At 41.3% G+C, this 22,140-nt stretch overlaps 1 protein-coding gene across 2 annotated transcripts in view; it reads left to right on the top strand.

Moving 5' to 3' along the window:
* The window catches only part of PTPRJ (protein tyrosine phosphatase receptor type J), a 169,871-nt gene extending 148,321 nt beyond the window's left edge, over positions 1 to 21,550 (top strand). For both annotated transcript variants that reach the window (XM_067748999.1, XM_067748998.1), the window contains 10 exons: positions 3,713 to 3,800; positions 6,393 to 6,434; positions 7,096 to 7,183; positions 7,740 to 7,830; positions 10,036 to 10,109; positions 10,216 to 10,350; positions 13,084 to 13,203; positions 15,852 to 16,012; positions 17,347 to 17,482; positions 19,519 to 21,550. In XM_067748999.1, the coding sequence (XP_067605100.1) occupies positions 3,713 to 3,800; positions 6,393 to 6,434; positions 7,096 to 7,183; positions 7,740 to 7,830; positions 10,036 to 10,109; positions 10,216 to 10,350; positions 13,084 to 13,203; positions 15,852 to 16,012; positions 17,347 to 17,482; positions 19,519 to 19,677 (1,094 nt within the window). In that variant the 3' untranslated portion in view covers positions 19,678 to 21,550. The remainder of the gene's footprint in view (positions 1 to 3,712; positions 3,801 to 6,392; positions 6,435 to 7,095; positions 7,184 to 7,739; positions 7,831 to 10,035; positions 10,110 to 10,215; positions 10,351 to 13,083; positions 13,204 to 15,851; positions 16,013 to 17,346; positions 17,483 to 19,518) is intronic.
* The last annotated feature ends 590 nt before the right edge of the window (positions 21,551 to 22,140 follow it).

The raw sequence follows: 22,140 nt of genomic DNA, 5'->3' as shown, positions 1-22,140 counted from the left end.
ATCAAAGAGGAAATCAAAAAATACCTAGAGACAAATGACAATGAGAACACGACGATCCGAAACCTATGGGATGCAGCAAAAGCAGTTCTAAGAGAGAAGTTTATAGCTATACAAGCCTACCTCAAGAAACAAGAAAAATCTCAAATAAACAATCTAACCTTACACCTAAAGGAACTAGAGAAAGAAGAACAAACAAAACCCAAAGTTAACGGAAGGAAAGAAATCATAAAGATCAGAGCAGAAATAAATGAAATAGAAACAAAGAAAACAGTAGCAAAGATCAGTAAAACTAAAAGCTGCTTCTTTGAGAAGATAAAAAAATTGATAAACCATTAGCCAGACTCATCAAGAAAAAGAGGGAGAGGACTCAAATCAATAAAATTAGAAATGAAAAAGGAGAAGTTACAACGGACACCGTAGAAATACAAAGCATCCTAAGAGACTACTACAAGCAACTCCATGCCAATAAAATGGACAACCTGGAAGAAATGGACAAATTCTTAGAAAGGTATAAACTTCCAAGACTGAACCAGGAAGAAATACAAAATATGGACAGACCAATCACAAGCACTGAAATTGAAACTGTGATTAAAAATCTTCCAACAAACAAAAGCCCAGGACCAGATGGCTTCACAGGTGAATTCTATCAAACATTTAGAGAAGACCTAACACCCATCCTTCTCAAACTCTTCCAAAATATTGCAGAGGAAGGAACACTCCTAAACTCATTCTATGAGGCCACCATCACCCTGATACCAAAACGAGACCAAGATACTACAAAAAAAGAAAATTACAGACCAACATCACTGATGAATATAGATGCAAAAATCCTCAACAAAATACTAGCAAACAGAATCCAACAACACATTAAAAGGATCATACACCATGATGAAGTGGGATTTATCCCAGGGATGCAAGGATTCTTCAATATACGCAAATCAAGCAATGTGATACACCATATCAACAAATTGAAGAATAAAAACCATATGATCATCTCAATAGATGCAGAGAAAGCTTTTGGCAAAATTCAACACCGATTTATGATAAAAACTCTCCAGAAAGTGGGCATAGAGGGAGCCTACCTCAACATAATAGAGGCCATATATGACAAACCCACAGCAAACATCGTTCTCAATGGTGAAAAACTGAAAGCATTTCCTCTAAGATCAGGAAGAAGAAAGGGATGTCCACTCTCACCACTATTATTCAACATAGTTTTGGAAGTCCTAGCCACAGCAATCAGAGAAGAAAAAGAAATAAAAGGAATCCAAATTGGAAAAGAAGTAAAGCTGTCACTGTTTGCAGATGACATGATACTATACATAGAGAATCCTAAAGATGCCACCAGAAAACTACTAGATCTAATCAATGAATTTGGTAAAGTTGCAGGATACAAAATTGATGCACAGAAATCTCTTGTATTCCTATACACTAATGATGAAAAATCTGAAAGTGAAATTAAGAAAACACTGCCATTTACCATTGCAACAAAAAGAATAAAATAACCTAGGAGTAAACCTACCTAGGGAGACAAAAGACCTGTATGCAGGAAACTATAAGACACTGATGAAAGAAATTAAAGATGATACCAACAGATGGAGAGACATACCATGTTCTTGGATTGGAAGAATCAGTGTTGTGAAAATGATTTTACTATACTACCCAAAGCAATCTACAGATTCAATGCAATCCCTATCAGATTACCAATGGCATTTTTTATGGAACTAGAACAAAAAATTTTAAATTTGTATGGAGACACAAAAGACCCCGAATAGCCAAAGCAGTCTGGAGGGAAAAAAACGGAGCTGGAGGAATCAGACTCCCTGACTTCAGACTATACTACAAAGCTACAGTAATCAAGAGAATATGGTACTGGCACAAAAACAGAAACATAAATCAATGGAACAAGATAGAAAGCCCAGAGGTAAACCCACGCACCTATGGTCAACTAATCTATGACAAAGGAGGCAAGGATATACAATGGAGAAAAGAGGATATACAATGGAGAAAAGGCAGTCTCTTCAATAAGTGGTGCTGGGAAAACTGGACAGCTACGTGTAAAAGAATGAAATTAGAACACTTCCTAACACCATACACAAAAATAAACTCAAAATGGATTAGAGACCTAAATGTAAGACCGGACACTATAAAACTCTTAGAGGAAAACATAGGAAGAACACTCTTTGACATGAATCACAGCAAGATCTTTTTTGATCCACCTCCTAGAGTAATGGAAATAAAAACAAAAATAAACAAATGGGCCCTAATGAAACTTAAAAGCTTTTGCACAGCAAAGGAAACCATAAACAAGACGAAAAGACAACCCTCAGAATGGGAGAAAATATTTGCAAACGAATCAGCGGACAAAGGATTAATCTCCAAAATATATAAACAGCTCAAGCAGCTCAATATTAAAGAAACAAACAACCCAATCCAAAAATGGGCAGAAGAACTAAATAGACATTTCACCAAAGAAGACATACAGATGGGCAAGAAGCACATGAAAAGCTGCTCAACATCACTAATTGGAGAAATGCAAATCAAAGCTACAATGAGGTATCACCTCACACCAGTTAGAATGGGCATCATCAGAAAATCTACAAACAACAAATGCTGGAGAAGGTGTGGAGAAAAGGGAACCCTCTTGCACTGTTGATGGGAATGTAAATTGATACAGCCACTATGGAGAACAGTATGGAGGTTCCTTTAAAAACTAAAAATAGAATTACCGTTTGACCCAGCAATCCCACTATTGGGCATATACCCAGAGAAAACCATAATTGAAAATGACACATGCACCCCAATGTTCATTGCAGCACTATTCACAATAGCCAGGTCATGGATGCAACCTAAATGTCCACCGACAGACGAATGAATAAAGAAGATGTGGTACATATATACAATGGAATATTACTCAGCCATAAAAAGGAACGATATTGGGTCGTTTGTTGAGACGTGGATGGATCTAGAGACTGTCATACAGAGTGAAGTAAGTCAAAAAGAGAAAAACAAATATCGTATATTAACACATATATGTGGAACCTAGAAAAATGGTACAGATGAACCAGTTTGCAGGGCAGAAAATGAGACATAGATGTAGAGAACAAATGTATGGACACCAAGCGGGGAAAGCGGTGGGGGGATGGTGATGGTGGTGGTGTGATGAATTGGGCGATTGGGATTGACATGTATACACTGATGTGTGTAAAATTGATGACTAATAAGAACCTGCTGTGTAAAAAAATAAATAAAATAAAATTCAAAAAAAATTTATTGAAATACAGTTGATTTACAATGTTGTGTTAGTTTCTGGTACACAACCAAGTGATTCAGTTATACACATATATATTCTTTTTCATATTCTTTTCCATTATGGTTTATCACAGGGTATTGAATATAGTTCCCTGTGCTCTACAGTAGGACCTTGTTGTTTATCCATCCTATATGTAATAGTTTTCATCTGCTAATCCCAAACTCCCAGTCCTTCCCTCCCCCACCCTCCCTCCCCGTTGGCAACCACAAGTCTGTTCTCTGAGTCTGTGAGTCTGTTTCTATTTCGTAGATAGGTTCATTTTTGTCATATTTTCGATTCCACACAAAAGTGATATCATATGGCATGTCTTCCTCTTTCTGACTGACTTCACTTTAGTATGATCTTCTCTAGTTGTCTGTGAACACCTCTTGAAGTGGTTCCCATTTGGACTTTTCCCAGGTGTCATCTGTGGAGCAGTGTTTGGATGTATCTTTGGTGCCTTGGTTATTGTGGCCGTAGGAGGCTTCCTCTTCTGGAGAAAGAAAAGGTGACTATTGCTTATGTTAACAATAATATCCTACTTTTTTTTTTTTAGTTTTGTTTTTGTTTTTTTTTGTTTTTTTTTTTTGCAGTACGTGGGCCTCTCACTGTTGTGGCCTCTCCCATTGCGGAGCACAGGCTCCAGACGCGCAGGCTCAGTGGCCATGGTTCACGGGCCCAGCCACTCCGTGGCATGTGGGATCTTCCCGGACCGGGGCATGAACCCGTGTCCCCTGCATTGGCAGGCTGACTCTCAACCACTGAGCCACCAGGGAAGCCCAATAATATCCTACTTTTAAAGGGACCTTTGTATTGTGGGTAACCAGACAGTCACACAGATGGAAGGGATAGTATAGTGAGCCCCCAGGTCCCCATCATCCAGAGTCTTCACTGTCCGGCCCGTCTTATTTCATCTCAGTCTCTGAGCTGGAGGGTTTTCTTTTATTTATTTATTTATTAAAAAAATTTTTTTTAAGCATTTATTATTTTTTTTAATATATTTATTTATTTGGTTGCACCGGGTCTTAGTTGTGGCAGGCGGGCTCCTTAGTTGTGGCTTCAGGGCACCTTAGTTGTGGCATGCATGTGGGATCTAGTTTCCTGACCGGGAGTTGAACCCAGGCCCCCTGCATTGGGAGCTCAGAGTCTTAACCACTGGACCACTCGGGAAGTCCCTGTGAGCTGGAGGGTTTTAAAGCATTAGGTCATGGTAAACACTGCAACAGAAGGGGCTGCTTTCAAACAGGCATTCTAGTTCACAAACCAGACTGTTAAGAGATGGCATTTTAGAGTCAGCTAAGTTTGAACACACGCTCTGTCTCTGACTGGTGGTTAGGGAGCTTGGATTTAAGGTCTTGGATAATGTATGATACAGGGATGATAACAGTGCCTAACTCGTGCCGCCTAGGAGCATTAAATAAAAAAAAGTGCTTTGACAGTATCTTATACCTCTTATGCTATTATTATTTTATCTGTACAGTTACTCTTTGGGGTAGTTAAATAGTAAAAATAGCAACTCTGTCTTGAGCACTTACTGTGTGCCTGGACTTGTGCTTTTCATGAATTCTCTCATACATGAGGCCCTATGAGGCAGGTCTCCCAAGCCCCATTGCAAGGATGCAGAAGCTGAGTGTAGGAAGTGTGGAAATGGACTTGGACCTGGTCTTTGCTTTTCATTGCACACCCTCCTGCCTGACCATGCAGGGTGTGAATCCTGTGTATCAGCTGGGATTTAGTCACTGTTATCGGATGCTGCCAGCCAGGGGATTTCATCCTGGCCCAGGGTTTCTAATGCATCCTACACCTGGTCTTCTGCCACCGCCTTGCTCTCGTGGGTTGAGAGGCAGTGCCCGTATTACATCTTTTTGCATTAGATTCTGATTTTTTTTTCGAGGGAGGGGTCAAAAACAGCTTTATTGTTTCTTATTAAAAGAAAAGTTTTACATATTTACGGCAAAGAGTTAAAAAACAGAAAAGAAGGGCAAAGAAAAGAAATAAGCCATAATCACACCCATACAAAACTACTCAACATCGATGTGATTACAAAACTCACACAAATACACACACACATCCCCACAAACAGAATCATATTATACATATCATTTTCTGGCCTGCTTTGTTCACAAGACATTGTGGACGGCTTCAGATCTTCTTCATTTTAAGTGGCTGTTGAGTATTCAGCTGTATAGAAATTATTCACCAAATTCCTGATGTTTTCAGGTATTTTGTTTGTTTGTTTGCCACAGTTGCTTATCCTTGTGTGTAAATCTGGGCACATTCATGATTACTCCCTTAGGCTAAATTCCAAGCTGGGAAATTTCTGGGTCAGGGGATATGCATGTTATCAATTTTGATACGTGCTGCGAAATTGCCTTCCAGAAAGTTTTTTTCTTTTAACGCCAGCATGGGGTTTAGCCAGCAGTACAGAAGAGGGGCAGGTGCCCGACCACCTTGCCGACACTGGGTGTATTTTCTGGTTTATTACATTAACTTTATCAGAAAGGCTTTCTCAAAGCCAAAACCAAAACCAAAGCCAAACGAATAACAAACCAAGAAAACAAAAACCAGAGCACTAAAGAACGAGTGTGGCTTCACGCTAGGGTGGTGCTGCCGGTATGTATTTACCCAGAGGAACTCCTGCACATTGCTTGAGTAAGATTCTTCAATACTTTAAGATGGTATAAAAGAGAGTAACTTCGGCTTCCCTGGTGGCGCAGTGGTTGAGAGTCCGCCTGCCGATGCAGGGGACACGGGTTCGTGCCCCGGTCCGGGAGGATCCCACATGCCGCGGAGCGGCTGGGCCCATGAGCCATGGCCGCTGAGCCTGCGCGTCCGGAGCCTGTGCTCCGCAACGGGAGAGGCCGCAACAGTGAGAGGCCCGCGTACCGCAAAAAAAAAAAAAGAGAGAGAGAGAGTAACTTCACAGGCTTATACTCAGCATTTGCTGCTTAGACCGTTAAGTCTAGTATTTGTGAGCAGGAAGTAATGCTGTGTATGAACTAATGCTCAGCGAAAAGGCAATTTGTAGATACACAAAGGGGACAAAGCACAGAATTAAGCTGTTTTGATCTAATGGGTCTTTCTTTTTCTTTCGAAACAGGAAAGATGCCAAGAACAATGACGTGTCCTTTTCTCAAATTAAGTAAGTCTCCAGAGTTGTGCACCTTCATACATTTAACCCCTCAATCTGTTCAGCGCCTATTTTGAGGTTTTTGTTTGTTTGTTTGTTTGTTTTTTGATGGAAACTGCTGCCACTTTTCGACAGGTTTGGACCTAATCCTCCGGAAGTCCTTATTAGCCTTGTTATTCTGCACGGAACCTATGTTTCCTAGTCTCCTGAAGCTAGCTTCCTTGCCGTGTTGTACAATGGCAAGGGGAACCATACTTTTGCCCTATAGTCTACCAACAAATATATATTTTGTGATTCAAAAAAGGTTATGAAGATCTAGGAGGAGAGAACTTGCTCAAAGTCACAAAACCAATCAGTTCTATAACAGGGTCTAGAAGTCAGATTTCCTGATTCGTATTTCATTGTTTTGTAAATAACATTATAGTGCCACCACCTGCCACCGCCCGCCCGCCCGCCTCTTGTACTACAGGTTTTCTTTGGGAAGATGTTTACTATCATCTCCAGAGTCATGGTTGAGTCATTTTTTTCTAACTGCTTATTTTATTTCTTTCCTTTTCTATGATGAAGACCTAAAAAGTGAGTAAACTCTCCACTTTTTAAAAAAATAACTTGTATTTTTCTATTTTGAGTGTGAACTTGGTTGAATGCAAAAAATCCTGTTTTGTTTTCCTAGATCCAAGTTAATCAAAGTGGAGAATTTTGAGGCCTACTTTAAGAAACAGCAAGCTGACTCCAACTGTGGATTTGCAGAAGAATATGAAGTATGTGGCTGTAAATGTTGTGTTTTTAATTGCTCTACGTTTTTCCTGAAAGTTGGAAAACTGCCTGTTTCCGTTTTATGGTGAAGCTTTGGGTGAGAGGCAGCCCTCTTTGAGGGGAGAGAGAAGCTCTTGCATGTCCCCTGGGGGCCCCTCTGAAACCTCTTGGGGAGGATCCTTCCTTGTTTCATCCAGCTTCTGGAAGCCCCAAGCATTCTTGACTTGTGGCCATATAACCTCCATCTTCACATGTCTCCCTTGTGTGTCTGTATCTCAGTGTCTTTTCTCCTCTTATAAAGACACCAGTGATATTGCACTAAGGGCCCTGCCCTACTGCAGTATGACCTCGTCTTGTCTTGAGTACATCTGCAAAAGCTGTATTTTCAACTCAGATTTCATTCACAGGTACCAGAGGTTAGAACTTCTGCATATCTATTTGAGGGACACAATGTTACCCATAACATCTCTGCATTCCCACTTTGTTCTTTCGTACTCTCTGAGTAGTATAACTAACATTTGAACACTGAATAAATGAACAACTCATATGTTCTGTTTTTAGGATCTGAAGCTTGTTGGAATTAGTCTACCTAAGTACGCAGCTGAACTGGCTGAGAATAGAGGAAAAAATCGCTATAACAATGTTCTACCCTGTAAGTTGTTTTTTCCACATTACTTTCCCTTTTTTCCATCATTGGCATCACATCTCTTAACAGTAGAGGGGAGAAGAATCCAGATACGAACTAACCACTTCCATAGCCATTCCTTAGTCACCTTCTGTGTGCTGAGCACGGTGTTCAGGCATATGCCATTGAATTCAATCCTCACAGTAGCCTTATGAAATAGGTAGTAGATGAGGACAATGAGGCACAGAGTGGCTAGGTGATTTGCCCAGAGTCACACAGATAGTCATGATGGGACCAGACTTGGACCGAGTCTGTCAGTTTCATTCAGGGAAAAGGCCAGAGTCTGCGCTTTGAACCCCTTTATTCCCACAGCTCTTTTATTTCCGTTAGTATAGTTCTGGAATGAAAGGGAGCAGGGCGAGGGCAGGCACGGAGTAATGCTTTCTGTTTGTCCAGACACGTCTCTGGTTGGCTGAGTGCATTCCACGGCTAAATATGAATTACATTTGGGTTCATTCCTGTCTTTTTTTGTTGTTTTTTTAAATTGTCTGTTTTACTTGAAGTTGTGTTTTTCTTTCCTGGCCTGAAATGTTAACTTCTGTTTAGATTCAGGATTTTCTAGCTCCTCCCTTCGTTCTCTTCATTCCTCGCCGCCCCTCCAGCACTTATATTGACAGCAGACATTGACTCATGCGTGTGCTGAGAGAAACGCTTTTAAAACTAGGCTGTCGGGATCTGCCTCAGCTCTGCACTTTGAGGGTTAACACAGGATTATTGGCCCGTTTTTGTGGATGTCTGTGGAGATTTTCAGATCCAGAGTTTGGCTGTTGTTTTTATTGGGAAGATTTTAGGCTGACACTCATGTTGGTAACTGGGTTTAGAATTGTTGTTATTTTGTTCAGGGGAGGGTGAGATAGTGGATTGTCAAAGACAGGGAAACATAGGAGCTGCTGCTTATAGCTCAGGCTGATAGTTGAGATTTTAAGGATATTATTTCATTTCTGGAGTTGGACAATTTTGCGTGTGTGTTTTTGAGATGACAGTATATAGGAAACATGAGAATTTTATGCTTTACGTCCTTCCACTTATAGTAGTCTTTTTTTAAAAAATTGAAGTATAGTTGATTTACAATGTTCTGTTAATTTCTGCTGTACAGCAAAGTGATTCCATTATATATATATATACACACACACACATTTTTTCATATTCTTTTCCATTATGGTTTATTATAGGATATTGAATATAGTTCAGTATAACTGTGTTATACAGAACCATGTTGTTTATCTGTTTAAATCTGCTAATCCCAAACTCCTAATTTATCCCCCCACTCCCTTTCCCCTTTGATAACTATATGTTTGTTTTCTATGCCTGTGAGTCTGTTTCAGTTTTGTAAATAAGTTCATTTGTGTCATATCTTAGATGCCACATATACCACTTATAATAGTCTTATACATTCAGTTTATTCTTGCATTTGGGACTTTTTATAACAACTTTTTTTTATGAGAATAGAGAAAGTGTGAAAGTCTTAACTGAGTATCTACCCTGCTATACTGGAAAGGGCACTGGATTTGAATTCTGACTGCCATGCACCAGATGAAAGTGCTTGGAAAAATCACTTAATCTCTCTGACCCTCAGTTTCCTCCTCTTTAAAATGGGCGCAGAAGCTTGTAGTGTGGTTATAAGGAATAAATAACATTGCTGAGGGCCTTCCCTGGCTCATGGCACTCACCCAAGAATGGTAATAGTTGGTTTTGCCTGAGAAGGCGGTCTGGAGTGGTTAAGACCTTGGGACCTGTTGCCAGGCTGCCCGGGTTCTGACTGTGGCTCTGCCACTGACTAGCTCTGCCCAGGTGATCATGTAACTTGTCTGTGCCACAGTCACATCTGGTGACTGTGGGAATGAAATAAGGTCGTGGATGTAAAACGCCAAGCCATGCAGCTTCAAGGTGTGATGGAGCCCCTGCGTTGCCACACAGGGTTGGGTTGCCACACACAAGGTTGGGTTCTGCACCCATTTCTCGCATTAGAACAGGTTATGATGCAAACGAAAGGCCATTGCTTATGAATGCAAATAAACTTTACGGTGCTGTTGAGCCCAGGGCCTCACACATGGGACATTCTCCTAAATATCTGTTAGATAAATGAAAACGACAGTTTTTTCTCTTGTATTCAACTCACCTCACACCTTTGCTTCTATTCTAACATGGAACTTTTTTCTTTGAATGTCACAGACGATATTTCCCGTGTCAAACTTTCAGTCCATGCCCATTCAACTGACGACTACATCAATGCCAACTACATGCCTGTAAGTGGAGAGCGGGGCCCATAGTGCTGGCTGGTTAGGAGGAGATCCTCCTGCTGTCCTCTTGCTGTCTCTTTGAGGTTGAATATGTACTGCTTTCCATTTTTAGGGCTACCATTCCAAGAGAGAATTTATTGCCACACAAGGACCTTTACCCAACACTTTGAAAGATTTTTGGCGTATGGTTTGGGAGAAAAATGTCTATGCCGTTGTCATGCTGACCAAATGTGCTGAGCAGGGAAGGGTTAGTATCTTTTATTTTTATTATTATTCAGTTCAATTCGTTCATTCGTATTTACTGTGGGGGGAGGGTATCTTAAAAATGATTTGTCTTTTTTTAAAAAAACACTCCCCCACATATTAGCACCTCTGTTCTTAGAAGTGTGTTTTCTGACTTTTTCTCCTCTAAGAGAAAAGTTCTAGAAAAACATTAAAAAATTCTATGTTATCATTACCTTCCTTTGTGGACAGAGAGCAATGTTCTCTATTCATTAAGTCACTGCTGCTGGCATTAATGAACAGCAGGGGTTGGGTTAGTGAGGCGGAAGAAGGCATGTGCAGCTCCGTTGTTCATCAGCTCTGTGGATGAGTGCAAGCCCGACCTGCCTCCGAGCAACCAGCTCTACCTGTGACATGACCAATTGGACCAACTCAGTGATTTTCAAACTTAGTTTATAGCATTGGGACCCTTTCTTTATGCAAAATTTCTGATGTATCCCCAGAGAAGTCTCAGCAGTTCCCTCTCCCTTCTGATGGCCTGGAATCCTCCCAGCCACTTCCATCAAAGATAAGATTTCTTCTAGTAATAAAATCCCATCTTTCCATAAGTGGACCAAGGAGAATTGAAAAACATGGGCTAAATTCAGAAAGGCTGTGCCTGAGGAATAGGACCTAATGTGCTTTGTGAATTTTTTCATGAAGGTTTGTTACTTAAAGAATAGGATAGGAGTCAAGTCCCTTTTCTTTTTGGGCCATGCTAGTTCCCCAACCAGGAGATCGAACCTGTGCCCCCCTGCATTGGAAAGGCAGAATCTTAACCACTGGACCACCAGGGAAGTCCCAAGGAGTCAAGTCCCTAAGCCAGTGGTTCTGAAACTTTAACGTGCATCAGAGTCACCTGCAGGGTGGCTCCGCCTCCAGAGTTTCTAATTTAGAGGGTCTGTGCTGGACCTCCGAGTTGCATTTCTGACAATTCCCGCTGCTGCCGCTCCAGGGTGCATGCTTTGAGTAACAGTATCCCGGAGATAGTGCCAACCTGTCAGGCATCATTTCTTTTTTTCTTCTTTCTTTTTTTAATAGTAGAGCTTTTATTTATTTATTTAATTTTTGGCTGCCTTGAGTCTTCGTTGCTGCACTCAGGCTTTCTCTAGTTGTGGCGAGCGGGCTCTAGAGCCCAGGCTCAATAGTTGTGACGCACGGGCATAGTTGCTCCGCGGCATGTGAGATCTTCCCAGACCAGGGCTCGAACCCGTGTCCCCTGCATTGGCAGACGGATTCTTAACCACTGTGCCACCAGGGAAGTCCCTGGGCATCATTTCTTTTAATGTTCTGTTCTTTCACTTTAATTTAGCAGATGTTTATCCAGCCCCAAGTATGTGTAAGGTCCTGTGTTAGGGGCTGGGGTTGGAGGAAGGAAAGGTAACAAAGAACAGTTAAGAGGTGGTTCCCTTCATATTATGTGTGACACAGAAGGTTGGGTTCTGCACCCATTTCTCGCATTAGAACAGGTTATTATGCAAACAAAAGGCCATTGCTTATGAATGCAAATAAACTTTATGGTGCTGTTGAGCCCAGGGCCTCACACATGGGACATTCTCCTAAATATCTGTTAGATAAGTGAAAACGACATAGTTAAATTAACGAAGAACAAGAAGATGAATTTAACGGGTCCTTGTTCATCATCAGGCGGGAGAGAAGTGGATGTTACTGACCCTGGGTGACAGGGGAAGGGAGCCAGTGTATTTTCTGCACTAGATTCTCCATATATGTTATTTTTTCCTATAACAACCCTGTGAGGTGTTATTATTTTATAGATGGGGAAACTGAAGCTTAGAGTTTAAGAGCTTGCCCACAAGGTAGTAACATAAATCCAGCGGGTAAGAGACAACCTGGGCAAAAACTCCATGTCAGTGTGTGTCCCAGTCCTGTGTTCTTTCTTGGAGCAGTGGTCCAGAAGCCGGGATCTTTTAAAAAATACAGATCCCTGGGTCAGAGTCAGCATCTCTGGAGGTGGGAAGCAGGCATCTGTTTTTCAAGCAAAACAAACCTCCGAGGTGAGTCAGATATCAGTCAGGGTTAGAAACCATTGCAGGAGAGCACACTTTGGAAAGTTTAGAGAGAGAGTGTGTGTATATATGTGTGTGTGTGTTTTCAGTCAGTTACTAAATGGGGATTGAGGTAGTCTCAGAGAGCAGTTGTTTCCTGATTTTTATTTCTGTTCACATCTGCCCATTGACTTTATAAAAATCAAAGACCCCCAAATTATTTAATCTGATTCTCTTTATTGGTGTCCATATTTGTATTGCAATTAGTGTGTATCTAAAAGTATCGAGAAAAGTTCTCATTTCTTCTGCTGCTTAGGGTTATAGGTCAGTTGGAGAAGTTTAGTTCAGGGAGCAGTTAGTGGAATGGCTGCTGTAGGCCTGGGGGAACTGGGCGGGCATGGTGTCCCCTGTGAAGGAACAGCTGCTGCTTAGCTCTGAGTCAGAAATGGGGGCTCAGTGTTGGCTAGATCTTCTGATTTTTCAAGAGAAGCAAGAAATCTGGATTTTTATGGGAAAACTCCCAAATTTAAAAGAGTTGGCAGGAATCGTAAATTTTAAAAAACCCAAAATTCCAAGGGTCAGACAGAACCCACCTAAGGGATGGATTCAGACCCCGGGCGGTGCTAGTTTTCAATATCTGGTCTCCTTGTGAGGCTTTCGTGATGGTAGGTGGTTTGATCTGAGTCTTTGTATAAAAACACATTTTATTCTAGACCAAATGTGAGGAGTACTGGCCCTCCAAGCAGGCTCAGGACTATGGGGACATAACGGTGGCAATGACATCAGAAATTGTTCTACCAGAATGGACCATCAGAGACTTCACAGTGCAAAATGTAAGTAAGAGGTCAAGAAGGACAAGTCTCATATAACATTAACATATATAAACCTTGGGTTGATACTTTTTAGGTTGGTATTAACCAATTTTTTTATGCATCAGAATTATATTTTTGCTTTTTTCTTTACAGAATAAAACAATCCGTATCTGCATATACTCTAAGGCAACCCTTCGGCTTTGCTTTCTTAAAGAGCATTTCCTAAGTTGTTCTTAAATAAAGTGAATCTTAAGAGCATGGCTCAGTATCTGTACTCCTTTCCTTCCACTTCCACGTGACCTGCTCATAGAATTTTTGTTACAAATCAAGGCCGTTTTGGATTATTTGGTTGGAAGTATGACATCAGGAGTGGCCATTTGCTGTTGGAATAGTTTATAATGACAGTTACAATAATAGGATTCCAGGCCATATACACATGGCCTCCCTTCCCCCAAAATGTTATGAAAACAAATGCAGTTAAATTGTGTAGGCATTCTAGGAAGTCAGTTTATGTGTCCTTTTAATTTTGTAAAGGATGTTTAAAAATAGAATCAGTGTCATGAGCAACATTGATATCTTTTGATGGCTGCATAAATCAATATAACCCTCTGCAGTTTATATCAAAGGCATAAAAATACCCGTCCGCCCTTGATCTGGTGGTTCCAAGTTTGAGAATCTGCCCTAAAGAAATAATCTGAAATATAGGAGAAGGCTTATTATTCATAAAGATGTGTCTGAGTATTATTTATAATGGGGGGAAATATTTGGAAACCATGCAAATATCTAGCTTTTGGAGTATAGATAATGAAACTATAGGTTATCTAGTCACTGTATCATTATTCAGCTATTAGAAATGACGGCTATGGAGACTGCATAATTACCATGAGGAGAAGTTAGAGTGTAATTGAGGGAAATATACTAGGAGACAAAGTTTTATGCACATTATGAATAGTGCCTAAAAGAAAAACCTGGAAGTAGATTTAGTAGAGTTGCGTTTATGAGGGGCTGGTGGGCTGGTTTCCAGTCTATGAGAATTATCCTTGAAGATTTCATAAGTCATTTCATGCTCCACTGTTGTAGTATATTAACTCTTTGCTAATTGCCGTGTCTCAAAGGCTCTGGCCTCCATTAATACTTATTTCAATTCCTCTCCTGGAGATGCCGTCAAAGCAGTTAATCATGTATTGAATGGGTCACATAAATAATGCAGTTCACCATAGCTGAGAATCCCTTAAAATGTCATACTTATTTCTATAGATTTCACCCATTTGAAACAGACTGGTTTATCCTTGGTTGCTTTCACTGCTTGGAGTTTGCCCTTGTGGAGGGGAATTGTGGATAGAATTGTCCACATCGTTAAAAAATTTACTATTATTTTTATTAACTAAACTCCAGACTTTCTTCTAATTTCATAGTTTTCCACTAAAGCCCTTTCCAGTTCAGGATCCAATCTAGGATACCACATGGCATTTAATAAAATATTATTTTTAATTGTACAAAATGCATGAATATATTTTCCCTTTAAAAAGTGGGAACATAACTGATAGGGCTGCAAGTGTCCTTTGCCTGTCACCTCTAACCTGAGCCTCTTTGCTCTTCTGTGGAGATAATACCGAAAGTCTGGCCTTCCCCTCAGCTCTCTCCTTCTCCCCTCTTTTCTCTCATGGCGGTTTCTTTCTTTGGATGAGTACTTATAATTAAATCTGTGAATGTTATGTTCCTGCGGGACGGGATTTCACAGTACCCTCTTCCCTCACTGCCCTTTTTTCTTACTGTCTTCCACATTTTGAATAATGTGAATGTACTGCTTTTATAATGTATATACATTAACAACAACAAAAGAAGCTTCAAAGGGTAGCTGTCATAAAGAAGATGGAAATGCCAGCAGTCCAGATATAGCTACACACAGGTGAGGCCAGTGCCCAGGTGTAGGCATAATGAGTATAGTTGAATCAGGAATGGGAATGGCCCAGCCTGGGTGGAGTTCTGATAATTAAAGGTATGTGCTTTGGTCCAGGTAGGAAACCAGTCTGCATAATAACTAACTCTGTTATAATAAGCTTCACTTTCTATTGTCTATCTGAAGTCGAAATAGATGCCCTTTCTTAAAGCCCTACAGCTCTAAGTATTTACTTGGTGCTTGCCGGTTGCCTATCACTTTATTAAATTCTTTGTAAGACGTGAATTATGAGTCATTTCTTGCCCCGAAGGCACTGACTATCGTAGTTGTATTTGTATAAATTTATTTTTGGTCAGTGACATTTCCAGGTGGGCTCAAGGGGTGGGGTTTATGAATCTCTAAGGAGGTGTAGGTGTAAGAATGTGAGCATATTATTGGCAGGAGGCTGGATTGGAAGGGGAAGATTCTGAATTCAAAATCGAAGGATGAGAGACTTCTGCTTCTGAGCTGAGTGTTAAGAGAAGTTGTTTCACTTCTTGGAACCTTCCTCCTCCTTTTTTAAAGGGGGATCATAAACCCTCCTGCTTGGCATGTTATGAGGATTTGATGAGCACTTTATCAGCTGTTGTACCAATGGACCATTCTAATTTGTGGTCATGACCACTTCTGCTGAGCTGCCTTTCAGCTGAGCCGTGCAATTCAGTCTTCAGGTACTGCTTGATCTAGCTTGCCTTTCTCTCTGGATCTTACAACTTTTCTTGGCTTTTAGATCCAGACAAGTGAGAGTCACACTCTGCGTCAGTTCCATTTCACCTCCTGGCCTGACCATGGCGTTCCCGACACCACTGACCTGCTCATCAACTTCCGGTACCTTGTTCGTGACTACATGAAGCAGAGTCCTCCTGAGTCACCGATTCTGGTGCACTGCAGGTATGCAGATGGCTGTCCGTGTGTGACAGATTTCAAACGTACTTATAAATATGGACACTTTTGAAAAAAAAAAAAAACCCTAAGAGGGAATGCAATAGGTATTTACAAATTCAAGAAAGGTTTGGATAAGGGACCAATAAGGAATTAGGGCTTATTCCCTAAGCCTTTGACTTTAGAACGGGGGTTGGCAAACTATAGCCTGTGGGTCAGATCTGGTCACCTGCCTGTATTTAAAAAAAAATCATAATATATTTAAATTTCTTTCGTATTTATAATATTTTGTTTTGAAATATTTCAACCTTACAAAAGTATGGAGAATAATAACAATTTAATCAGGCACAACAAGATGCCATATATGTTTCTTTTTGTTAACAATACGTTACAGATATAATTAAAGTCTCTGCTTACTAGTCTCCTATCCCATTTGCCTTCTTACATAGGTGAATGTGGTCCTAAAGTTTATCTGTATCATTCCCTTCTGTGCTTTTATATTTTATTACATATGTACGTAACTCTATGGTTTTATATACTTTAAACTTTTACCAGATTTTATAATGTATACATCATTCTGCAACCTGTTTTGTTTAGCATTTTGGTTTGCTGTTTAACAATGTTGAAACACATAACTCTGGTTCATTTTATTTATTTAAAAATATTTTTTCCACATGTAAAAACTGCCTGTAAATTAATGAATACAACATAATGAATACAACAGTGATGAGTTTGGAGATGAGTATACCCCTGTGAAACCATCACCACAGTCTGTTTGGCTGTCTGTTTTTGTAAATACAGTATTATTGGAACACAGCCATGTCCATTTGGTTACATATTGTCTATAGTTACTTTTATGCTATAGTGGCAGAAAGAGTTGCTTTGCAAAGTCTGAGAAGCTGAAGATATTTACTCTCTGGCCCTTAACAGAAAAAGGTTGCCACCCTCTCCTCCAGAACAATAGGAAATTAGCTTTGAAGCTGAAGGAATTGATTTTAGGACAGAAGAAGGGAGGGACTTTGTTGCCCTCTGGGGAATAAATTGATGGAACTTGCCAACCTAGATACAGTGGCGACTTCAATGGGACTGAGATTCAAGATGCTCTAGCAAGGTGTTTTATTTGTGGCATTTGACATGAAAGTCACTTTAAGACTTGGGCCCCAGTTCTAAGCTAGTACAGTCTGATTTGAAAGGTTTCAATTGAACCAATTGGTAATGGTCCTGGGCTTGACCCTCAAAGCCTGATAGTGGAGGAGAGTAAGATATATGTATAAATGGGGAAATGGGAGAGTTTTACAGTAGAGGTAACCCATGCTGACATGCTCATTTCCCCTTTTTTTCAGTGCTGGGGTGGGAAGGACGGGCACTTTCATTGCCATCGATCGTCTTATCTATCAGATGGAGGACGAGAACACTGTGGATGTGTACGGGATTGTGTATGACCTTCGAATGCACAGGCCTTTAATGGTGCAGACAGAGGTGAGCCCAATGTCTGTGTCTGACAATTCCCCCTTCCCTTCTGTGTTTAAAAGATGGCATCGTGTCACGCACTTGTGTTAAAATATTCCACCCTTCCAGATCTTTCTGGCTCTTGGCTGTGAGGTGGATTTCTTTCAAGACCTTAAAGTGATGTGGGGTTGAACTACCCCACGATACCCGATGCAGTGACATAGTTGTCCTGATAGCAGCAATGGAGCTACAAACCGAGACAGTATCAGGATTCCTCACCTTGCTGCCACTGACTCACCAAATAATCTTAGCAAGTCTCTGAACTTTGGCTTCCGGGTTTTAAACTCACGAAACTGGTCTTTTCAACTCTTGATTTCTAAGAAGGTCTGACCATTCTTAAAATAAGCTAATGAAATGGACTCATCAAATATTAATGATACGAAATAGGATAATGCCGCTTTAAGCTTTAACACAGCAATATATCCTCACCCTGCCTTGTAAATGTTAAAGAACATCAATCCTCATGGCTGCGGGAGGATGGTGACCAATTGGGAACATGCATGCTTAATATCTACAGTGTCGTTTATGTAAAACTGTTGGGTTTGGCTTTCCCTGAAATGTTCCTGATAAACTATGTGTTCAAGGCATGTTCTCAACACGTGTATTGGGAAATAGCCTTCCTCAAAGCTGTCGGGATGAATGCTCCCGGCCAGGATAGAGCGGAATATTAACCTTGTGTCAGGCCGTCACCCTGAACCAATTCAGAACTCTATGAGTATGTGTTGTGTTTCTGAGTCCAGCAGGGAATGTTCTGGAGGCCTGGGTGCGTTGTGTGCTTTGGGGTGGCGCAGCGTGGCTGTGGTGGGAAGAGCGGAAGTCACCTCCTGCGTTGGTGGGGACAGAGATCTCCTGTTTTCTGCTGTAATTAATATATAGAGTCGTAGTTATCAATCTTTTATCCGCTTCTGAGAAACACAGAAATCTTATACCTGCTTACAAATGTTCTCATCCCTTTTTAAAATATTTTGAAAATAATATAAATTTGTTCATATCAAAAAAATTTAACAGTACAGGATTATACAGAGGACGTTTTTCTCTTTTACTTTTTCTTCCCCAGTTCCACTCCCTAGAGGTAGCTAGTGTTTACAGCTTGCATGTATCTTTACAGGCTTCTTTATGTACCTCTGTTAAAAAAAAATACACACACACACACACACACACACACACACACACACAGAGCATATTTTAAAAATTGGATCTTATTTTGTAGGTAATGCTGCCCTGTGATGTTTTTCTCCTCTAACAGCATTATGGATATCTTTCAGCATATACCCTTTCTTCCTCTTTTTTTTTTTGCGGTACGTGGGTCTCTCACTGTTGCGGCCTCTCCCATTGCGGAGCACAGGCTCCGGATGCGCAGGCTCAGCGGCCATGGCTCACGGGCCCAGCCGCTCCGCGCCATGTGGGATCTTCCCGGACCGGGCCACGAACCCGTGTCCCCTACATCGGCAGGCGGACTCTCAACCACTGCACCACCAGGGCCTTTCTTCCTCTTTTTAATGGCTACCTGCAGATTCTGATGTGCTTGCCTGAAGCATGGGGACCTTCAGGTCTACCCCAATCATTACCCCTGTCTCTACACCCCCTTCAGGATGGGGACCCCCAACTCGGTCCTGATCATCCCCCTTTAACCCACCCCCTCTGTTGAGAATCACAGCTTATTCATTCTCCACATCCCCCCTAGCCAAGAAAACCCTGCTGGACTTTTTAGTGCATTATTTCCTCCACGTTCTTTCTTTGCCCTTCCCCAAGATTCTGGTACTTTTCCTTGGTGCAGGGAGGTGCGGGGAGTGCGCCGCTCTCATTGAGACCCATTAATGATGAGAACCTTGCTGTCCGTGGTTTCAGATTTCACCACTATGTTATTACCCCTTGACCTACGTGAACTTGGAGTGTTCACTGTGGGGTGGGTGGGGTTGGAGGGCGGTAATCTGTTTGAAAAAAACCTTGGGTGCGCACCTTCAGGACCTGTGCTCATTTGTTTTCTCTCTTTCTTTTTCTAACAGGACCAGTATGTTTTCCTCAATCAGTGTGTTTTGGATATTATCAGATCCCAGAAGGACTCGAAAGTAGATCTCATCTACCAGAACACAACTGCAATGACAATCTACGAAAACCTTGCACCAGTGACCGCGTTCGGAAAGACAAATGGTTACATTGCCTAAATTCCAAAGGAAAACCTTTCTGGAGTTAACCAGACCGTCACACCCACAGCAGAGGAAAATGCCCCGATGTTGACATGTTTTTATATGTCTAGTATCCTAATTCTTTGTTCCGTTTTGTTAGAACTAATTTGAGAGTGTGAAGCTGCGCATGTGAAACATGACAAGTGAGAAGTTGGGGCTGTCAGGGGCTGTGGATGGGTAGTGAGCAAATCAACTATGTTTCTGATTATCAGTGGGATGAGTTCCCTTTTTTTTTTTTCTTGAGAATTACAGAACACCAGGAAAAGTGAGCTATGATTTTTTTTTTCTTTTACAAGACATTCTTTTTTAAAAAGACTATTTTATATGATTCACATGCTAAAGCCAGGATTGTGTTAGGTTGAATATATTTTAAGTATCAGAGGTCTATTTTTACCTACTGTATCTTGGAATCTAGCTGATGGAAAATACATAATAGTGGATGATTATCATGTAGGGAGGGCTACGTGGTACCTCTCCTGCCTGGGTTTTCTATTTGAACATGTGCCTTTTCTGAATTATGCTTCCACAGGTAAAACTCAGTAGATCTCTATTTTTGTATTGAATCTCATAATTGGACTATGTGGAATATTTAAACAGTAGTTTAGTATCAGAGGTTCAGCCTTCTTAGTAACATTCCTGTTCTCATTTGATTAGAGGAGATCCTCCCCAACTTCCTCCATCCCCTGTTTTGTGCTCTATTCTTTCTTCCCTTTTCCCCTCCTATTTTTCCCCAAAGACACTTCTGATGGCCACATTTTCTGCCCATTGGTTGGGCAAGAGTGGAAACTAAATTGTCACCGTGAGAATTTCGGGGTGGGGGAAGGTCGGGGGGAAGCAGAGGAACCCTTCAGTGACACAATAATCTTTTATTGTCCCCATTTGATCTTTTTTCTCATTTCTGTATGTGGTAAGAAGGATTATTTAAAGGTGCAATATGTGACTTAGTGATTCATGATGCTCTAGGTTTTTAGTAACGTTTTACTCAGGTTGGCATTTTATGTGTCTCTGTGTGTCCGTGTATGTGTGTGTGTGTTTTTAAAAGCGTGGCAATCTGCGAACACTTCCGTGTGAAAACAGTGTCAGATGAATCCCTCCTTCCGTAGAGTCTACTGGCTTTAGTCTGTATCTGCAGTGACACATACCCGTATCTGCTGTATATATATATACTAAACTCTTAAAACAGTCATTCCTTGGAACTGAGGTGTACAAAGTTCAAATTTGTATCAAAGATGTAATTATTATTTTTAAAACTTCTTTTCACTATACTGCTGCTGTAATTACTTTGATTTTTTTAAAGTGTAGGTTGATTTTTGTTGTTGTTGTTTTTGGCTTTCAGGTATGTGTCTCCACCGAGAATTTCAGAATCTATGTGGATTTATTTTATTGGTACATAATCTGTAAACTTCTCAAGGCATTAACATGAAAGGATTTGTTTCTTTTTATTTTATATTGTGGCTCAGGTTATATTTTGAAGATGTGTTGAGTTTCTCCTCCAATAGGCAATGAAGTGTACAAGGTCTTATGAAGGAATGACCAAGTCCCTGGAGTCCTGTGGCCGTTTCCCACAGTCATAAATCCTGCTGTAAACATAGGACGATGTGTCCTATTGAAAATGGGAGCGGCGTGCCCTGGTCACCGTGGATCTGTGGGATCCTGTCTCCTGACCCTGCCATGCTCCTTAACTCACCGGCACTTTGATCACTGACTGGACAGTTGGGTATCTTAGGGTCACGAAGGGGGAACCACCGCGTACAGAAAGCCCTTGATTCGGTTCAGAGGTCGGGTGCTGCACGTCTTTTGTCTCCCTCTCCCTTTGAGGTACTGAAAGAAATAAAGGAGAAGTGGTAATGGTGTCGTGTTTTGGGAGAACCTTACTTCCCAAATGGAAATTGCACTTTTTGCTGAATCCTTTGCTCTCTTTGGTAGAAAGCAGTTTGTTCAGTATCAGGCCCTTGGAGGAGTGGGCTGGCCAGGCCAGGCCAGGCTGGGTCCTCCTCTTCGGCTCTGAAGGTCTGCATCAGGGAAGCCGTGCTGTCCCGGGGTGTTGAGGAAAGCTGGGTTTGGGCGATTGCTTCCAAGCCTTCACACTTGGAAGGCTGCCCCTTGCACGCAGATCTTGGAGGGTTCCGTAACTTCTTCAGTGGTCCCTGTTCAGGCAGCAGTTCTGTCGGTCACACCCCTTCCCACTCCAATTTGTCAGGAAACCACGGTGATGGGTGCCAGTGTACCAAATCCCATGTAGATGTACGCCCTGCCCACATCACTGCCGCTGCCGTGGAGAAGTCGGAGGGAAGGACTTAACTCGAAAAATTCCTTTAAAAGATGAAAGCAACAATAATCATAAACATATTGTGTCAAAATGCAAAACCCAGAAATCTTCCTCCCTTCCGCCTGGGATGATCTTGGGAAATGGGCAGCAGCCACTCTCAGACGTCATTCCCA

Source organism: Pseudorca crassidens, chromosome 9 (assembly GCF_039906515.1).
Source record: "Pseudorca crassidens isolate mPseCra1 chromosome 9, mPseCra1.hap1, whole genome shotgun sequence".
In the NCBI taxonomy this organism is placed as follows: Eukaryota; Metazoa; Chordata; class Mammalia; order Artiodactyla; family Delphinidae; genus Pseudorca; species Pseudorca crassidens.
The sequence above is the reverse complement of the archived record's forward strand: the minus strand, read 5'-3'. Positions and strand labels throughout refer to the sequence as shown.